This window comes from Triticum aestivum, chromosome 5A (genome assembly GCF_018294505.1).
Source record: "Triticum aestivum cultivar Chinese Spring chromosome 5A, IWGSC CS RefSeq v2.1, whole genome shotgun sequence".
Taxonomy (NCBI): Eukaryota; Viridiplantae; Streptophyta; class Magnoliopsida; order Poales; family Poaceae; genus Triticum; species Triticum aestivum.
In genome coordinates, this window is record NC_057806.1 from 21,455,917 (window position 1) to 21,475,699 (window position 19,783).

A 19,783-nucleotide genomic window follows, 5' to 3' on the forward strand; every position below is an offset into this window, starting at 1 on the left:
TCCCGATCACCCCAACTGGGCACCACTACTGATCATCAGGGAAAGACACGTAGTATCGGCATGAATCCTCGTCGAACTCCCACTTGAGCTCAAGCGCGTCATCAGGAACGGAATCATCAGGGCCTGCATCTGGTTTGGAAGTAATCTGTGAGCCACAGGGACTCAGCAATCTCGCACCCTCGCGATCAAGACTATTTAAGCTTATCGGTAAGGCAAGGTAATATATGTGGAGCTGCAGCAAGCGACTAGCATATGTGGTAGCTATCCTGTTCACAAAAAAGAGCGAGAAGAGGAGGCAAAGCGCGAACGAACAACTAAAGGGCAACCTGCGGCAAGCATTACTCCAACACCGTGTTCACTTCCCGGACTCCGCCGAGAAGAGACCTTCACGGTAACTCACACAGTTGATTCATTTTAATTAAGTTAAGGTTCAAGTTATCTACAACCGGACATTAACAAATTCCCATCTGTCCATAACCGCGGGCACGGCTTTCGAAAGTTCAAATCCCTGCAGGGGAGTCCAAACTTAGCCCATGACAAGCTCTCACGGTCAACGAAGGAATAGACCTTCTCCCGAGACGTTCCGATCAGACTCGGTATCCCGGTTCTTCAAGACACTTCGACAAGTTAAAACAAATCCAGCAACACCGCCCGAATGTGCCGACAAATTCCGATAGGAGCTGCACATATCTCTTTCTCAGGGCACACTCAGATTGTCCTAGGTATGGGTAGGCCAGCCCAGAGTTGCCCCTGGTGGCCACCGGCAGCTGACAGGTGGACCAACACTCAGAGGAGCACTGGCCCGGGGGGGTTTAAAATAAGATGACCCTCGGGCTCCGGAAACCCAAGGGAAAAAGAGGCTAGGTGGCAAATGGTAAAACCAAGGTTGTGTTGGGGAACGTTGCAGAAAACAAAAAATTTCCTACTCGTTTCACCAAGATCATCTAGGAGTTCATCTAGCAATGAGTGATTAGATGCATCTACATACCTTTGTAGATCGCGCACGGAAGCGTTCAAAAGAACGGTGATGATGTAGTCGTACTCGACGTGATCCAAATCACCGAGGACCAGCGCCGAACGGACGGCACCTCCGCGTTCAACACACGTACGGAACAGCCACGTCTCCTCCTTCTTGATCCAGCAAGGGAGGGAGGAGAGGTTGAGGGAGATGGCACCAGCAGCAGCACGACGGCGTGGTGTTGATGGAGCTGCAGTACTCCGGCAGAGCTTCGCTAAGCACTATGGAGGTGGAGGAGGTGTTGGGGAGGGAGAAGGAGGCAACCAAAGGCCAAGGCGTTCAGGTATGAAGTCCCTCCTCTCCCCCACTATATATAGGGGTGCCAAGGGGGGGTGGCCGGCCCTAGGAGATCCAATCTCCTAGGGGGTGCGGCGGCCAAGGGGGGTTTCCCTCCCCCCAAGGCACCTAGGAGGTGCCTTACCCTCCTAGGACTCTTGCCCCCTTAAACCCTAGGCGCATGGGCCTATGTGGGGCTGGTGCCCTTGGCCCATTAGGCCAAGGCGCACCCCCTTACAGCCCATGTGGCCCCCCGGGACAGGTGGACCCACCCGGTGGACCCCCGGGACCCTTCCGGTGGTCCCGGTACAATACCGATAACCCCGAAACTTGTCCCGATGCCCGAAACAGGACTTCCCATATATAAATCTTTACCTCCGGACCATTCCGGAACTCCTCGTGACGTCCGGGATCTCATCCGGGACTCCGAACAACATTCGGGTTACTGCATATACATATCCCTACAACCCTAGCGTAACCGAACCTTAAGTGTGTAGACCCTACGGGTTCGGGAGACAAGCAGACATGACCGAGACGACTCTCCGGTCAATAACCAACAGCGGGATCTGGATACCCATGTTGGCTCCCACATGCTCCACGATGATCTCATCGGATGAACCACGATGTCGAGGATTCAATCAACCCCGTACGCTATTCCCTTTGTCTATCGATATGTTACTTGCCCGAGATTCGATCGTCGGTATCCCAATACCTCGTTCAATCTCGTTACCGGCAAGTCACTTTACTCGTACCGTAATGCATGATCCCGTGACCAGACACTTGGTCACTCTGAGCTCATTATGATGATGCATTACCGAGTGGGCCCAGTGATACCTCTCCGTCATACGGAGTGACAAATCCCAGTCTTGATCCATGTCACCCAACAGACACTTTCGGAGATACCCGTAGTCTACCTTTATAGTCACCCAGTTACGTTGTGACGTTTGGCATACCCAAAGCACTCCTACGGTATCCGGGAGTTACACGATCTCATGGTCTAAGGAAAAGATACTTGACATTGGAAAACTCTAGCAAACGAACTATACGATCTTGTGCTATGTTTAGGATTGGGTCTTGTCCATCACATCATTCTCCTAATGATGTGATCTCGTTATCAATGACATCCAGTGTCCATAGTCAGGAAACCATGACTATCTGTTGATCAACGAGCTAGTCAACTAGAGGCTCACTAGGGACATGTTGATGTCTGTTATTCACACATGTATTACGATTTCCGGATAACACAATTATAGCATGAATAAAGACAATTATCATGAACAAGGAAATATAATAATAATGCTTTTATTATTGCCTCTAGGGCATATTTCCAACAGTCTCCCACTTGCACTAGAGTCAATAATCTAGTTACATTGTGATGAATCGAACACCCATGGAATTCTGGTGTTGATCATGTTTTGCTCTAGGGAGAGGTTTAGTCAACGGATCTGCTACATTCAGGTCCGTATGTACTTTACAAATCTCTATGTCTCCATCTTGAACATTTTCACGAATGGAGTTGAAGCGACGCTTGATGTGCCTTGTCTTCTTGTGAAACCTGGGCTCCTTGGCAAGTGCAATAGCTCCAGTGTTGTCACAGAAGAGCTTGATCGGCCCCGACGCATTGGGTATGACTCCTAGGTCGGTGATGAACTCCTTCACCCATATTGCTTCATGTGCTGCCTCCGAGGCTGCCATGTACTCCGCTTCACATGTAGATCCCGCCACGACGCTTTGCTTGCAACTGCACCAGCTTACTGCCCCACCATTCAAAATATACACGTATCCGGTTTGTGACTTAGAGTCATCCAGATCTGTGTCGAAGCTAGCGTCGACGTAACCCTTTACGACGAGCTCTTCGTCACCTCCATAAACGAGAAACATTTCCTTAGTCCTTTTCAGGTACTTCAGGATATTCTTGACCGCTGTCCAGTGTTCCTTGCCGGGATTACTTTGGTACCTTCCTACCAAACTTACGGCAAGGTTACATCAGGTCTGGTACACAGCATGGCATACATAATAGAACCTATGGCTGAGGCATAGGGGATGACGCTCATCTCTTCTATATCTTCTGCCGTGGTCGGACATTGAGCTGAGCTCAATTTCATACCTTGTAACACAGGCAAGAACCCCTTCTTGGATTGATCCATATTGAACTTCTTCAATATCTTATCAAGGTATGTGCTTTGTGAAAGACCTATGAGGCGTCTTGATCTATCTCTATAGATTTTGATGCCTAATATATAAGCAGCTTCTCCAAGGTCCTTCATTGAAAAACTTTTATTCAAGTAGGCCTTGATGCTGTCCAAGAGTTCTATATCATTTCCCATCAAAGTATGTCATCTACATATAATATGAGAAATGCTACAGAGCTCCCACTCACTTTCTTGTAAACGCAGGCTTCTCCATAAGTCTGTGTAAACCCAAACGCTTTGATCATCTCATCAAAGCGAATGTTCCAACTCCGAGATGCTTGCACCAGCCCATAAATCGAGCGTTGGAGCTTGCACACTTTGTCAGCATTCTTAGGATCGACAAAACCTTCCGGCTGCATCATATACAATTCTTCCTTAAGGAAACCATTAAGGAATGCCGTTTTGACGTCCATTTGCCATATTTCGTAATCATAGAATGCGGCAATTGCTAACATGATTCGGACGGACTTCAGCTTCGCTACCGGTGAGAAAGTCTCATCGTAGTCAACCCCTTGAACTTGTCGATAACCCTTAGCGACAAGCCGAGCTTTATAGATGGTCACATTACCATCCGCGTCTGTCTTCTTCTTAAAGATCCATTTATTTTCTATGGCTCGCCGTTCAACGGGCAAGTCAGTCAAAGTCCATACTTCGTTTTCATACATGGATCCTATCTCGGATTTCATGGCTTCTAGCCATTTGTCGGAATCCGGTCCCGCCATCGCTTCTTCATAGTTCGAAGGTTCACCGTTGTCTAACAACATGATTTCCAAGACAGGGTTGCCGTACCACTCTGGTGCGGAACGTGTCCTTGTGGACCTTCGAATTTCAGTAGGAGCTTGATCAGAAGTATCTTGATCATTATCATTAACTTCCTCTCTAGTCGGTGCTGGCACCTCAGGAACATTTTCTTGAGTTGCGCCATTTTCCGGTTCAAGAGGTAATACTTCATCAAGCTCTACTTTCCTCCCACTTACTTCTTTCGAGAGAAACTCTTTCTCCAGAAAGGACCCATTCTTGGCAACAAAGATCTTGCCTTCGGATCTGAGGTAGAAGGTGTACCCAATAGTTTCTTTTGGGTACCCTATGAAGACGCATTTTTCCGATTTGGGTTCGAGCTTTTCAGGTTGAAGTTTCTTGACATAAGCATCGCATCCCCAAACTTTTAGAAACGACAGCTTAGGTTTCTTCCCAAACCATAATTCATACGGTGTCGTCTCAACGGATTTCGACGGAGCCCTATTTAAAGTGAATGCGGCAGTCTCTAAAGCATAGCCCCAAAAAGAAAGCGGTAAATCGGTAAGAGACATCATAGATCGCACCATATCTAACAGAGTGCGATTACGACGTTCGGACACACCATTACGCTGAGGTGTTCCAGGCGGCGTGAGTTGTGAAACTATTCCACATTTTCTTAAGTGTGGCCCAAACTCGTGACTCAAGTATTCTCCTCCACGATCTGATCGCAGAAACTTGATTTTCCTGTCACGTTGATTTTCAACCTCACTCTGAAATTCCTTGAACTTTTCAAAGGTTTCAGACTTGTGTTTCATTAAGTAGATATACCCATACCTACTTAAATCATCAGTGAGGGTGAGAACATAACGATAGCCACCGCGAGCCTCAACACTCATTGGACCGCACACATCGGTATGTATGATTTCCAACAAGTCGGTTGCTCGCTCCATTGTTCCTGAGAACGGAGTCTTGGTCATTTTACCCATAAGGCATGGTTCGCACGTGTCAAATGATTCATAATCAAGAGACTCTAAAAGTCCATCAGCATGGAGCTTCTTCATGCGTTTGACACCTATGTGACCAAGGCGGCAGTGCCACAAGTATGTGGGACTATCATTATCAACTTTACTTCTTTTGGTACTCACATTATGAATATGTGTAGCATCACGTTCGAGATTCATAAAGAATAAACCATTCACCATAGGAGCATGACCATAAAACATATCTCTCATAAAAATGGAACAACCATTATTCTCAGATTTAAAAGAGTAGCCATCTCGAATTAAACGAGATCCCGATACAATGTTCATGCTCAAAGCTGGCACTAAATAACAATTATTAAGGTTTAAAACTAATCCCGAAGGGAGATGCAGAGGTAGCGTGCCGACGGCGATCACATTGACCTTGGAACCATTCCCGACGCGCATCGTCACCTCGTCCTTTGCCAGTTTCCGCTTATTCCGCAGCCCCTGCTTTGAGTTACAAATGTGAGCAACTGCACCGGTATCAAATACCTAGGAGCCACTACGGGCACTAGTAAGGTACACATCAATTACATGTATATCACATATACCTTTTGTTTTGCCGGCCTTCTTATCCGCTAAGTACTTAGGGCAGTTCCGCTTCCAGTGACCGCTTCCCTTGCAATAAAAGCACTCAGTCTCGGGCTTGGGTCCATTCTTTGGCTTCTTCCCGGCAGCTTGCTTGCCGGGCGCGGCAACCTCCTTGCCGTCCTTCTTGAAGTTCTTTTTACCCTTGCCTTTCTTGAACTTAGTGGTTTTATTGACCATCAACACTTGATGTTCCTTCCTGACTTCTACCTCTGCTGATTTCAGCATAGCAAATACTTCAGGAATGGTCTTTTCCATCCCCTGCATATTGAAGTTCATCACAAAGCTCTTGTAGCTTGGTGGAAGCGACTGGAGGATTCTGTCAATGACCGCATCATCCGGGAGATTAACTCCCAGCTGAGTCAAGCGGTTATGCAACCCAGACATAGTGAGTATGTGCTCACTGACAGAACTGTTTTCCTCCATCTTACAGCTGAAGAATTTGTCGGAGACTTCATATCTCTCGACCCGGGCATGAGCTTGGAAAACCATTTTCAGCTCTTCGAACATCTCATATGCTCCATGTCTCTCAAAACGCTTTTGGAGCCCCGGCTCTAGGCTGTAAAGCATGCCGCACTGAACGAGGGAGTAGTCATCGAAACGTGCCTGCCAAGCGTTCATAACGTCTTGTTCCGCAGGGAGAACGGGTGCGTCACCAAGCGGTGCTTGTAGGACATAATCTTTCTTGGCAGCTATGAGGATGATCCTCAGGTTCCGGACCCAGTCCGTATAGTTGCTGCCATCGTCTTTCAGCTTAGTTTTCTCTAGGAACGCGTTGAAGTTGAGGACTACGTTGGCCATTTGATCTACAAGACATATTGCAAAGATTTTAGACTAAGTTCATGATAATTAAGTTCAACTAATCAAATTATTAGTGAACTCCCACTTAGATTAGACATCCCTCTAGTCATCTAAGTATTACATGATCCGAGTTAAACTAGACCGTGTCCGATCATCACGTGAGACGGACTAGTCAACATCGGTGAACATCTTCATGTTGATCGTATCTTCTATACGACTCATGCTCGACCTTTCGGTCTTCTGTGTTCCGAGGCCATGTCTGTACATGCTAGGCTCGTCAAGTCAACCTAAGTGTTTGCATGTGTAAATCTGTCTTACACCCGTTGTATGTGAACGTCTGAATAAAACACCCGATCATCACGTGGTGTTTTGAAACAGCGAACTGTCGCAACGGTGCACAGTTAGGGGGAACACTTCTTGAATTTATTGTGAGGGATCATCTTATTTACTACCGTCGTTCTAAGTAAACAAGATGCAAAACATGATAAACATCACATGCAATCAAATAATAAACGTGACATGATATGGCCAATATCACACAGCTCCTTTGATCTCCATCTTGGGGCTCCATGATCATCTTGTCACCGGCTTGACACCATGATCTCCATCATCATGATCTCCATCATCGTGTCTCCATGAAGTTGCTCGCCAACTATTACTTCTACTACTATGGCTAACGCGTTTAGCAATAAAGTAAAGTAATTTACATGGCGTTTCTTGATGACACGCAGGTCATATAAAAGAATAAAGACAACTCCTATGGCTCCTGCCGGTTGTCATACTCATCGACATGCAAGTCGTGAATCCTATTACAATAGCATGAACATCTCATACATCACATATAGATCATTCATCATTCATCACAACTTTGGCCATATCATATCACAAACCACTTGCTGCAAAAACAAGTTAGACGTCCTCTAATTGTTGTTGCAAGTTTTACGTGGCTGAATTAGGGTTCTAGCAAGAACGTTTTCTTACCTACGTTAAAGCCACAACGTGATTTGTCAACTTCTATTTACCCTTCATAAGGACCCTGTTCATCGATTCCGCTCCAACTAAAGTAGGAGAGACAGACACCCGCCAGCCACCTTATGCAACTAGTGCATGTTAGTCGGTGGAACCGGTCTCACGTAAGCGTACGTGTAAGGTTGGTCCGGGCCGCTTCATCCCACAATACCGCTGAAGCAAGAAAGGACTAGTAACGGCAAGAAAGTTGACAAATCTACGCCCACAACAAATTGTGTTCTACTCGCGCAAGAAGAACTACGCATAGACCTAGCTCATGATGCCACTGTTGGGGAACGTTGCAGAAAACAAAAATTTTCCTACTCGTTTCACCAAGATCATCTAGGAGTTCATCTAGCAACGAGTGATTAGATGCATCTACATACCTTTGTAGATCGCGAGCGGAAGCGTTCAAAAGAACGGTGATGATGTAGTCGTACTCGACGTGATCCAAATCACCGATGACCAGCGCCGAACGGACGGCACCTCCGCGTTCAACACACGTACGGAACAGCCACGTCTCCTCCTTCTTGATCCAGCAAGGGAGGGAGGAGAGGTTGAGGGAGATGGCACCAGCAGCAGCACGACGGCGTGGTGTTGATGGAGCTGCAGTACTCCGGCAGAGCTTCGCTAAGCACTATGGAGGTGGAGGAGGTGTTGGGGAGGGAGAAGGAGGCAACCAAAGGCCAAGGCGTTCAGGTATGAAGTCCCTCCTCTCCCCCACTATATATAGGGGTGCCAAGGGGGGGTGGCCGGCCCTAGGAGATCCAATCTCCTAGGGGGTGCGGCGGCCAAGGGGGGTTTCCCTCCCCCCAAGGCACCTAGGAGGTGCCTTACCCTCCTAGGACTCTTGCCCCCTTAAACCCTAGGCGCATGGGCCTATGTGGGGCTGGTGCCCTTGGCCCATTAGGCCAAGGCGCACCCCCTTACAGCCCATGTGGCCCCCCGGGACAGGTGGACCCACCCGGTGGACCCCCGGGACCCTTCCGGTGGTCCCGGTACAATACCGATAACCCCGAAACTTGTCCCGATGCCCGAAACAGGACTTCCCATATATAAATCTTTACCTCCGGACCATTCCGGAACTCCTCGTGACGTCCGGGATCTCATCCGGGACTCCGAACAACATTCGGGTTACTGCATATACATATCCCTACAACCCTAGCGTAACCGAACCTTAAGTGTGTAGACCCTACGGGTTCGGGAGACAAGCAGACATGACCGAGACGACTCTCAGGTCAATAACCAACAGCGGGATCTGGATACCCATGTTGGCTCCCACATGCTCCACGATGATCTCATCGGATGAACCACGATGTCGAGGATTCAATCAACCCCGTACGCTATTCCCTTTGTCTATCGATATGTTACTTGCCCGAGATTCGATCGTCGGTATCCCAATACCTCGTTCAATCTCGTTACCGGCAAGTCACTTTACTCGTACCGTAATGCATGATCCCGTGACCAGACACTTGGTCACTTTGAGCTCATTATGATGATGCATTACCGAGTGGGCCCAGTGATACCTCTCCGTCATACGGAGTGACAAATCCCAGTCTTGATCCATGTCACCCAACAGACACTTTCGGAGATACCCGTAGTCTACCTTTATAGTCACCCAGTTACGTTGTGACGTTTGGCATACCCAAAGCACTCCTACGGTATCCGGGAGTTACACGATCTCATGGTCTAAGGAAAAGATACTTGACATTGGAAAACTCTAGCAAACGAACTATACGATCTTGTGCTATGTTTAGGATTGGGTCTTGTCCATCACATCATTCTCCTAATGATGTGATCTCGTTATCAATGACATCAGTGTCCATAGTCAGGAAACCATGACTATCTGTTGATCAACGAGCTAGTCAACTAGAGGCTCACTAGGGACATGTTGATGTCTGTTATTCACACATGTATTACGATTTCCGGATAACACAATTATAGCATGAATAAAGACAATTATCATGAACAAGGAAATATAATAATAATGCTTTTATTATTGCCTCTAGGGCATATTTCCAACAGGTTGGGCATTGCTGGAAAAGTTTTAATCAAGGCGAACTATCAAGGGGTTCCCATTATCACCCAACCGCGTAAGGAACGCAAAAATCCGGGAACATAACACCGATATGACGGAAACTAGGGCCGCAAGAGTGGAACAAAACACTAGGCGAGAGGCCGAGCCTTCCACCCTTTACCAAGTATATAGATGCATTAAGATATCATGGCAATATAATGATATCCCAACAAGTAAAATATTGTTGCAACAAGGAACGGTCTCCAATCTTCACCTACAACTAGCAAAGCTATAAGAGGGGCTGAGCAAAGCGGTAACATAGTCAATCAACGGTTTGCTAGGACATGGTGGGTTAGACGTTTGACATGGCAATTTGGGAGGCATGATAAGCAAGTGGTAGGCATCGTAGCATAGGCATAGCAAAAGAGCGAGCATCTAGCCAAGCAAAGATAGTAGTGATTTCGAGGGTATGATCATCTTGCCTGCAAAGTTGTCAGAGTTGACTGGATCCTCGAAATCAAACTCAACGGGCTCCTCGTTAGCGAACTCGTCTCCTGGCTCCACCCAAACAAGCAAACGGAACACAATCAACCACGTGCACTGCTCAAGCAATATGATGCAAACATGGTATGCTATGTGGGATGCGATATGGGATGCGTATGCAAGATTTGACAAGGAATGCATGGACCTGAACTCAACTTGGAAATCCAAGTGTGCCACTGGAAAGGTGAATTGAAATCGCTTGAAAACGATATAAAGAACGCCGGAATCGGAGTTACGGTTTGGAAATGGCAAGCAATTCAAATATGACCACGTTCTGCGATTTACAGCAAGTAGCCAACTAGATGCAACAAGATGAACATGCTACAGCACCCAAACATGGCATCAAAATACATGGCAGGGATCCATTCATGAAACTTAACAAAATACTAGCACTGGGCTACGTCCAATTCATCCATTAACAGGTCCAAGCAAGCATGGCAAAAATGCATTTGGTAAACAGATTTCAGACTTAGTGAAATTAACACTTGTCTGGAATTTCAGATCAGATAGCCCACTTTGGAGTAAGAAAACAATATGCTACAGGATCTGAACATGGCAAAGTAGAGCATGGCATGGAGCTACTCAAAGAGCTTAACAAAAGTCCCTTAGTGACCTTGAGCCAAAAGGGATCAGAAAATAAATTTGCAAGCATGTGAACATGGCAAAAATATAATCAGTTCTCAGACTTAGTGAAAACTGGAGCATGCTGAAACAGATATCAAGTAGGCATGTTTACGAGCTCGATGCACTCACTACAGAGCAAATCATGACAATCTAAGCATACACCCATCAAGAATACACAAAATACAAGCTAGACATGGCAAGAACAAAAACATAGCATGCACGGATCAACTACAACATCCTCGGCAAAATTGCTAACAAGTAGACAATCTACCCAGATTCATGAAATAGCAAAAGTAGAGCTCGATTGACTCAAGCTAGGGTGCTCCATAATTGCAAACAAGGACATGGATGGATAGAGCACTACAAGATTAACAAAACATCCTTACTGATTATCCTCAAAAGAGGCACGGATCACTAGGAAACAACATGAACATATGGCATATTAAGATAAACAGCTCAAGGACTTAGTGGAAATGCCAAGTCCCTGAAATCAGCATTAACGAATGCTTTACTTTGCAAGCTTGTGCTAGTCACCACAGACATCACAAAAATACATGGGTTGCACCTCTGGATAGATGGCAAAACATATAACAAAACTCATGTAGAGCTCAGGGGCATATCATGCACACATTAATCATGGCAAAAATGACAAATATCTAATTGGAGCAGCAGATCTGACAATTATCTCAAATAGCCTTCTTCTAACAGCATTTCGGGCATCAAGATGAACTCAAATAAAAATGATGCAATGAGATGAAATGATGTGCTCTCTGAGACGAACATTTTGATATGCTATATGCTCAAAACGGATCTACGGATGAGGAGATACAATATGATGAACATAGCCAAAATAACTAGGGACTTAGGGAAAAAGAGAGGTCAACCCTTCTCAGATCTAGGGTTTCACGCCGGCGCGTGAACCGAGGTAGAACTCCGGCGAGCTCCCGCGGCTCCGGCGAGCTCGATGGAGCGGCGGGGAGGCGAGGGGAAGTAGATCTGGCCTCTCCCGGCCGGATCCGGCGGCGGGGAGGGGTCCGGCGACCGCGAGGGTGGCGAGGAGGCGCAGGGACGGCCGGCGACGAGCTCCCGCCGGTGAACGGAGAGCGGGGCGGCGGCCGGCGACCTGGGCGGCGGAGGCGGCGACTGGACGCGGGGAGGGCGAGCGGCTCCTGGGCGGCAGGCGGCGGTGGGTGCGCGGGCCGGGGAGGGCCCCGCGCGGGCCTGGCGGCCGGCGGTGGAGGGGCGGCGGCGCGACATGTGGCAGCCTCTCAGTGGCTGCGGGCGGCGGCGGACGAGGTGTCCGGCGCGGCGGACATGTCCGGTGCGGAAAGGGATGATTTTAGGGTTTCGGGGGAGGAGGAGATCCAGATTTCGGAGGGGGTCTTTATATAGAGGTAGAGGGAGTTAGGAGTGTTCAAATGAGGTGCGGTTTTTGGCCACGCGATCGTGATCGAACGCTCTAGATGATGGAGAGGGTTTTGGTGGGTTTTGGGCCAACTTGGAGGGATGTTGCTCGGTTAACCGTTGGAGTATCAAACGAAGTCCAAATGGTACGAAACTTGACAGGCGGTCTACCGATAGTCAACCAAGGCCGCTTGGCAAGTCTCGGTCCAATCCGGAAATGTTTAATCCCCACACACGAAAGAAAGGTAGAAATGACCACCGGAGGAGAACGAAGCGCCGGAATGCAAAACGGACAACGGGGAAAATGCTCGAATGCATGAGATGAACACGTATGCAAATGTAATGCACATGAAGACATGATATGAGATGCATGACAACGAGAACAACACACGGAGACAAAAATCCGAACCCGAGAAAATAAAATAACTTAACGCCGAAAACGGCAAGAGTTGGAGTACATATTAGGTAAATTATATCCGGGGTGTTACAGTTGACCATGTGTTCAAAAAATGTTAATATTTAATTTATAAAATGTTAATCAAACATATGGAAAAAAAAGTTAAGCGTGGATAGAAAAAATGTTGACCATGTATTAGAAAATGTTAGTCTTGTATTTTACAAATGTTAATCGAGCATTTGAAAATGTTTAAAAGTGTGTATAGGAAAAATGTTGATCATGTATTCAAAAATATTAATCTTGTAATTGAAAGTTGTTAATCAAGAATTATAAAAATCTCGTATTTGGAAAATATTCTTCACTTCTGTCCCTCGGGATACGCTGGTGGCTCCCCTGCCGGTCCCCACTATCTGGTGCCGCTGGCTGACCCTCTTCCCCATCAGAATCACATCGTGGGTAGTGAGTCGTCGACCTTGCATGTGTAGCCTCCCCCATTTCCAAAGAAAAAAAGTGTAGCCTCCCCCATCTAATTCTTGAGTCACTGGCCTCACGGCATCTTGCCTTCAAAACGGCTGCGCCTCAAGCTCGCTGAATGGCGCAACATCGAGGCCTTGATTCAAAAGGAATGCCATCATGGCGCACTTTATTAATTTGACAAAATAGTTACATCATTAACCAGAGCATTAATCAGGAACCTGGGGGTTCATTCTATCATAAGCAAACTTAGCTAGGGTGTGCGCTACCTCATTCTCCTCCCGGTTACAATGCAAAAATTGAACTGAACCTATCATACCCGCCATAATGAAACATTTTGCATAAACTGCCGAGGCTCCACTCCAAATTCTGTCTTGTCCTGAACAAGCATTAATTAATCACCTCAATTGAATCCGATTCTAATTGGATGGAATGAAAGCCCAACTCATGGGCTAACATAAGCCTCGATTTGGTGGGACGTTGCTATATTATTCTGCTTTGCATATGTTGTGTTCTTGCACCACGCGGTTGAAGGTGCAGTCCATGAGACGGCGCACCGCGCACATACGCAGCACGCGCTTGATGAGAGCGTGGTGCCAGTCCTGCGGGTCATGCATATGCAGGCAAATCTGCTGCATGGTGTACGTGAGCTTCGGCGTGTGGGAGCTTGCCCTTCGTGTCGATCGACGTCGGAGACGGCTTGCATGTGTCCATGCCGGCGCGCTCCAGAATGTCCTCAGCGTACTGCCTTTGACAGAGGAAAAAACCAACAACAGTGTGTGTCACCTGAATGCCGAGGAAGAACCGCAGAGCGCCCAGGTCTTTCATGGCGAATTCGCCGGTGAGCCGTAGGATGATGCGTTGGAGAAGTGCCGGGGACGAAGCAGTGAGGACGATGTCATCGACGTAGAGAAGTAGGAACGCAGCGTCGTCGCCGCGGGCATAGGTGAACATCGACGAGTCAGAACGAGTCGCCGAGAAGCCCAGCGTGTGGACGAAACCGGAGAACGTCTGGAACCACGCCCGTGGAGCTTGTTTGAGCCCGTACAGAGACTTGTTCAGGTGACAGACGTGGTGTGGCTGCTGTCCGTCAACGAAGCCTGCGGGTTGAAGACAGTAGACCTCCTCCGCGAGTGCGCCGTGCAGGAACGCATTCTTGACGTCTAGTTGGTGGACAGGCCACCGCCGTGATGCAGCGACGGTGAGGATGGCGCGGATGGTGGCTGGCTTGACCATCGGAGAGAACGTCTCGTTGTAGTCGACGCTGGTGCGCTGATGAAAGCCTCGGACGACCCACCATGCTTTATAGCGTTCGAGGGTGCCATCCGCCCGAAATTTGTGCTTGAAGACCCATTTTCCGGTGATCAGGTTGGCGCCGGGCGACCACGGAACCAGCTCCCAAGTGCGGTTGGAGACGAGCGCAGAGAACTCGTCGCGCATGGCGGCAAGCTAGTTTGGAATGCGCGCGGCGACCCGCACGGAGCTCGGCAATGGAGAAAGCGCAGTGGATGGCGAAGCAGTGGCGGCGTAGTACTTGGGGTTCGGCCGGAAGGTGCCGACCTGAGCTCGCGTCACCATGCGGGTCGGAGCAGCGGGCGCGGTGCGTGGAGCAGCCCTGCTAGGTGCTTACAAAGAGCCAGCGCCGTCCGATGCAGAAGGGGCGGTGGAGCTTGAACCAGTGGAGCGCGTGCGGGGCGTAGAGGCGTCAGAGCCGCCCGCTTCAGATCCAACGATGAGGCTTGAACTGGTGGAGCGCGCGCTGGGTGCAGAGACGTCGGAGCCACCCGTACCGGATCCAAAGGTAGTGTTTGAACGCGCCGGGGACGCGGGAGACAACGGGCGCCAGAAGGGCGATCCAATCCAGATCTAGAGGGCGAAAAAGAGCTGAGCACCGGGCGAAGAACCTGTAGAACAGGCGGAGCGCCCAGAGGCTGCGGAGCCGGCGGAGTGGAAGGAGCGGCGTGCGCAAAAGGGAAGCTCTCCTCATGGAAATATACATGGTGTGAGGTGAGAACCCGCTTAGACCCGAGGTCGAAACAGCGATACCCGCGATGATCGGCAGGATAGCCAAGGAAGACACATGCTACAGAGCGAAAATCAAGCTTGTGGCACGCCGTGGAAGCAATGTTTGGATAGCAAAGGCAGCCGAAGACGCGGCGCATGCTATAGTCGGGAGCAACGCCGAGGAGAAGCTCATGAGGAGTGCGCGGCGAGCTGCTGTGACCAAGGTTTTGGATTCCGAATGGACGAGTAGTCAGGGTCGTCAAAGTGGGGAACGACCGCGGCGTCGACGTGGTCGCGGAGCCCGAACATCCCGATCGCGGTGTCGAAGTGACGACGCCACTGCACGTAGTTGCTGGCGAGCAGATCGAGGGTGATGGGGACGTGGCAGCGAATGTCGATCGTCTGCAACACCGACGGGAGGACGGTGGTGGTTGGGGCAGCAGCGACAGGGCCAGCAACGGGAACGGAGGCGACGGGGCCGGCTGGAAGGAGAGTGGGCGGAGGTTGCAGTGGATCGATAGCGGCAGGAGCGCCGGGGCCATCCGCAACGGGGGAGGAAGGAGAGCCGGGGCCGTCGGCCATAGCAGCGGAAGCAAGATCGTCGACCGAAGCAAAGAGGTTGAGCCGATCGGAAGTATCTGATACCATAAAAGAGGGAGAGGGATTGTAGGATTCAACACACTTTGGATTAGCACTGCGGCTGAGGCTATATACAGTTTACAGGCTGATCGTGTGCCACTACCTGAGGCCGATTGTGGGATACATCGGGCCCACTACAAACACTCTAGCGCTGACTGAAGTCGCGCTGTATACACAATACATACACCATACGTGTATACTCTAACAGTTCTCTACAAAAAAAGCAATAAGTAATTATTACCTGTTCGTTCTCTTTTCTACATTTCAATTTACCCTTCTCATGATTTTAAGAAAGTCAGAAACGTATTGTGGAAAATTCCCAGTTGATCGGTTGCTTCAGTCAGTTGTTGGTTTGCAAGTCAATCGTGTGCGTTAAGTAACTTACTGAAATAAAGCTACGAGATACCAGGAAATTGAGGAGCTAATAATTTGGATCACTTGCCTGAATTATAAGTGCACCATCCAACTGAAATCAGATTCACAGCTTAATACATGATGTGCACCATATATATTGATGACAATTTGTTTTCTGCGGCAACCATTGGGATTGGGATTGTGGGTTTCTTTCTGAGCAAATTGTGGACCTTATTAGTACCTACACATCGAAGATTCAGCAGTTGGAAGCTGGATTAACACGGCAGAAGTTCTCACTGGCCCAAGGGCCTCGAATAGGTTTCACTATCGAGAGGTTCAACATGGTGGCAACCTGGGTGAGCTACCTTTTGCGGACCCTTGCTGCTGTTTTGGTATCTCTAGCCTGATTTTAGATGGTGTTTGGTTCAGAAGTCCTAGGATTTTTTCTAGTTCCTGTAGAAAAAGTCTCTCCTGTTTGGTTTCTAGGGATTTTTTAAGAACTTTTTTTAGTTTCTAGGACTAAAAAGTCCCTGAACCAAACACCCCCTTAGTGCTCTGGCAGCAAGTAGCTATCAGTTACCCTAAGGCTGGTCACAATGGGGAGGAACTTAGGAGTAACATCACACACTCCAATACAACTTTGCTTATGTGACACATATTTAATGAAGAGAGAGGTGCTTGTGGTAACTAGCTAAGTTACCGAAACATCACACACTTCAAGAAACAATGAGTCTATAACATAATAAATACATCGTTGCATGACACTACATAGATGTTCCTACCCGCTATGGAGGTAGTAATATAGTCTAGAGAAGTGTGTAAGTTACTAGCTTATGTTCTTGCCCATTATGACCAGCCTAAGTTGTGTAGAAAACCATGATTCGTCTTGAAATCATATCATTCTTAGGACGGGTGTCGGTAATAAATGTTTTGTATTTGATGCTACATTTTAATAACTTCATAAAAGTGCGTGCCTTTTATTAAGTTATCACGAAAACCGTGCCTTTTCTTTTTGAACTTAAATTCGAAATTCAAATTACAGTGCCAAATTTGAATGGCAAACAGCTGGCAACACAACAAGTACGACGCGCAGGGGCTCACATTTCCCCGCCATGTACAGAAGCCACGATCGAGAAAGCCTCCAGCTAGCTTAGAGGCCACAGATGGGCAGGTCGAGCGGGGGCGGCACCGTGGCCTGGAGCTCCCCCTTGCCGTCCTCCACCAGCAGCGCCATGGCGAGCCCGCCGGAGAGGTGCGCGTCGATGTGGCAGTGCACCAGCCACACCCCCGGGTTGTCCGCCACGAAGCGCACCACGGCCCAGCCGCCGACGGGCACGCCGATGGTGTTCCGGCTGGGCGGGTCGACCATGTTAAACCTGCCCGCGTCCCGCCTCGGGTCGTAGTTGCCGAACCCGGTGGCGAGCACGCAGAAGTGGTAGCCGTGGATGTGCATGGGGTGCTCCTCCGCCGCGAAGATGCCCGTGTCCTGGAACACCATCTGCACCACGGCGGCGTACCTGACGCGGTACAGCCGCGTGCCCTTCACCGGCTGCCACAGCGCGCGCGGGACGCTCTGCGAGGTGTAGTCGAAGGCCACCGGCGGGCGAGCCGGGAAGTCGTCGGTGAAGACGCCGGGGATGCGGCCGTAGTGCGCCTGCAGCAGGGAGACGGCGCTGGGGAGCTGGAACGACACGTTGTTCATGCTCGCGCCCAGCCGGGTGTTGTTGGGGCCCTGGCAGAAGGGGCCCGGCCGGCAGCTGAACTGGCCGAACCCGACCGTGGTGAACACCTCCTGCGTCACCGGCCCGGGCACCTTCACCGGCCTCGGGCTCCGGATGCTGTTGGAGAAGGCGGTGGCCGTCTTGGTGTCGTTGTTGGCCGGCAGCATAGCAGGGAACATTGGTGCTCCAGCGCCTGCCCCTGCGGCTGCCTTCTTGTACTGGAAGATGGCGGTGGCTGTGGTGTTGTCCACGGGGACGCCCCGAGCAGAGGCGTAGACGCGGGCGCCGAGGTAGTAGCGGCCAGGGGCGGCGTGGGCGGTCACGAGGACGTCGGTGGTCTGTCCGGGACCAAGGAGCACCACGGTGGTCTCGAAGGGCTTGGTGTACATGGCGTCGGCGGCCACCACGGTCATCTTGTGGCCGGCGAGCGAGACGAAGAGCTCGGAGTTCATGGCCGCGTTGATGATGCGCAGCAGGTTCGTCTCGCCGGCGACCACCGGGATGATGCTGGTCTCTGCATGGTGGTCACCAATGATAAGTTTCACTGTTTCAGTTGGCAACATGCATGCATGCAAATTAACGTGGTAGGTAACCAACAAAATTAAATAACACCTTGGCTGGAGCACTGGAGGAAATCTCCGGGCTGGCCGTTGATGAGGATGGCGTCGGAGACGTTGGGCCCCGCGCCGGTGACCATGGACTGCCTGAGCACCGCGATGGGGTCCCTCCTCCACCACTCCGCTGCACGTCGATCGATCGATGAGATGAAACTAAACTATAAACTAACCGACGATGATGGACGTACCCAGGACGACGGGGAACTCCTTGGCGGGCTTGGGAAACGGGTAGGGGCGGCCGCGCTTGGGGAGGATGACGAGCGCGCCGTGCACGGTGGCGCGGAGCCAGGAGCTGTGCGCGTGCCACCACAGGGTGCCCTCCTGCTCCTGGATGGTGAACCGGTACGTGTAGCTGGACCCCGGCCGGATCGGGCACTGCGTCACGAACTCCGGCCCGTCCGCCCACCCGTTCCGGAGCTGCCGGAGGCCGTGCCAGTGGAGGGTCACGTTGTACTGCGCCCTGTTGACGGCCTTGATCGCCAGCGTGTCGCCGTCGTGGACCTCGATGGTCGGCCCCGGGAACTGCCCGTTCACCGTGATGATCTTGCTCGTCTCGCACAGCCTCTTCACCACCGTCTCCTGGACCTGCATGGATGCCGACACGACAACAGTCAGATTAAGCATTACCAACTAGTGCTAGTGCTAGGAGTAGAAATACCAGGAGACAAGACTGAACTGACGAGAGGATGGAGGCACGTACCACGAACTCGTAGAATCGCTCCTCGGCGAGGGCGCTGGGTAGCAGGAACGACAGCACAAGAACACCGGAGATGCAGCAGCCGAGCCTCATGAGACGCCTCGTCGCCGCCGTCGCATCCATTGCTCCTAGCAGCTCCAATGCCTAGCCGGCTGCTCGCTTCTGTCAGATGCTGTTCTTGCCTTGCCTTGATGACAAAACCAAGCGTCTATAAATAGATGCAGATAGATAGAGGTCGATCGGCGCGCTGGAGAGGAGGTCAGTGCGGTTGTTTGAGCTTTGGAAGATTAGGTTTCGACGATTTCGTCCTGCGATTTGTTTCCTCCATCTCTCCTGCTCCCTCTTCCTCCTTTGGTCTGCCCACGCTTCAAAAATTAATGCTGACGGCCAGGGAGTTGTTGCACCCACAAAAGATCCATCACTTTGAGCCACGCTGCAGGGGCTAGTTTAGGCTGTTTGTCAAAGTGTTCCTCAGATGGCACCCTCCTTTTCCCACTCCAACCGAGCAGTTCCTCAAATTCCAGTGGTTGGATGGCGACGCAGGTCCGATATGACTATTGATTAGTTAGGGCCATTCAGCAGCTTACGCACTATTTTCTCGCTGGTAACCATTAACTAATCGTGCCTTTTCCATTTCGAGAAAAAAACT

The 19,783-nt window shown here is 50.0% G+C and overlaps 1 protein-coding gene across 1 annotated transcript; it reads right to left on the reverse strand.

Annotated features, from left to right (window-relative positions):
• Positions 1–17,027: 17,027 nt before the first annotated feature.
• Positions 17,028–19,309, reverse strand: LOC123106391 (laccase-3). Its single transcript, XM_044528576.1, has 4 exons — positions 19,138–19,309; positions 18,626–19,022; positions 18,433–18,561; positions 17,028–18,334 (listed from the first exon to the last, which is right to left on the reverse strand). Exons 1-4 carry the CDS (start codon positions 19,255–19,257, stop codon positions 17,250–17,252), a joined length of 1,731 nt encoding a protein of 576 aa, XP_044384511.1. The 5' UTR covers positions 19,258–19,309; the 3' UTR covers positions 17,028–17,249.
• Positions 19,310–19,783: the final 474 nt, after the last annotated feature.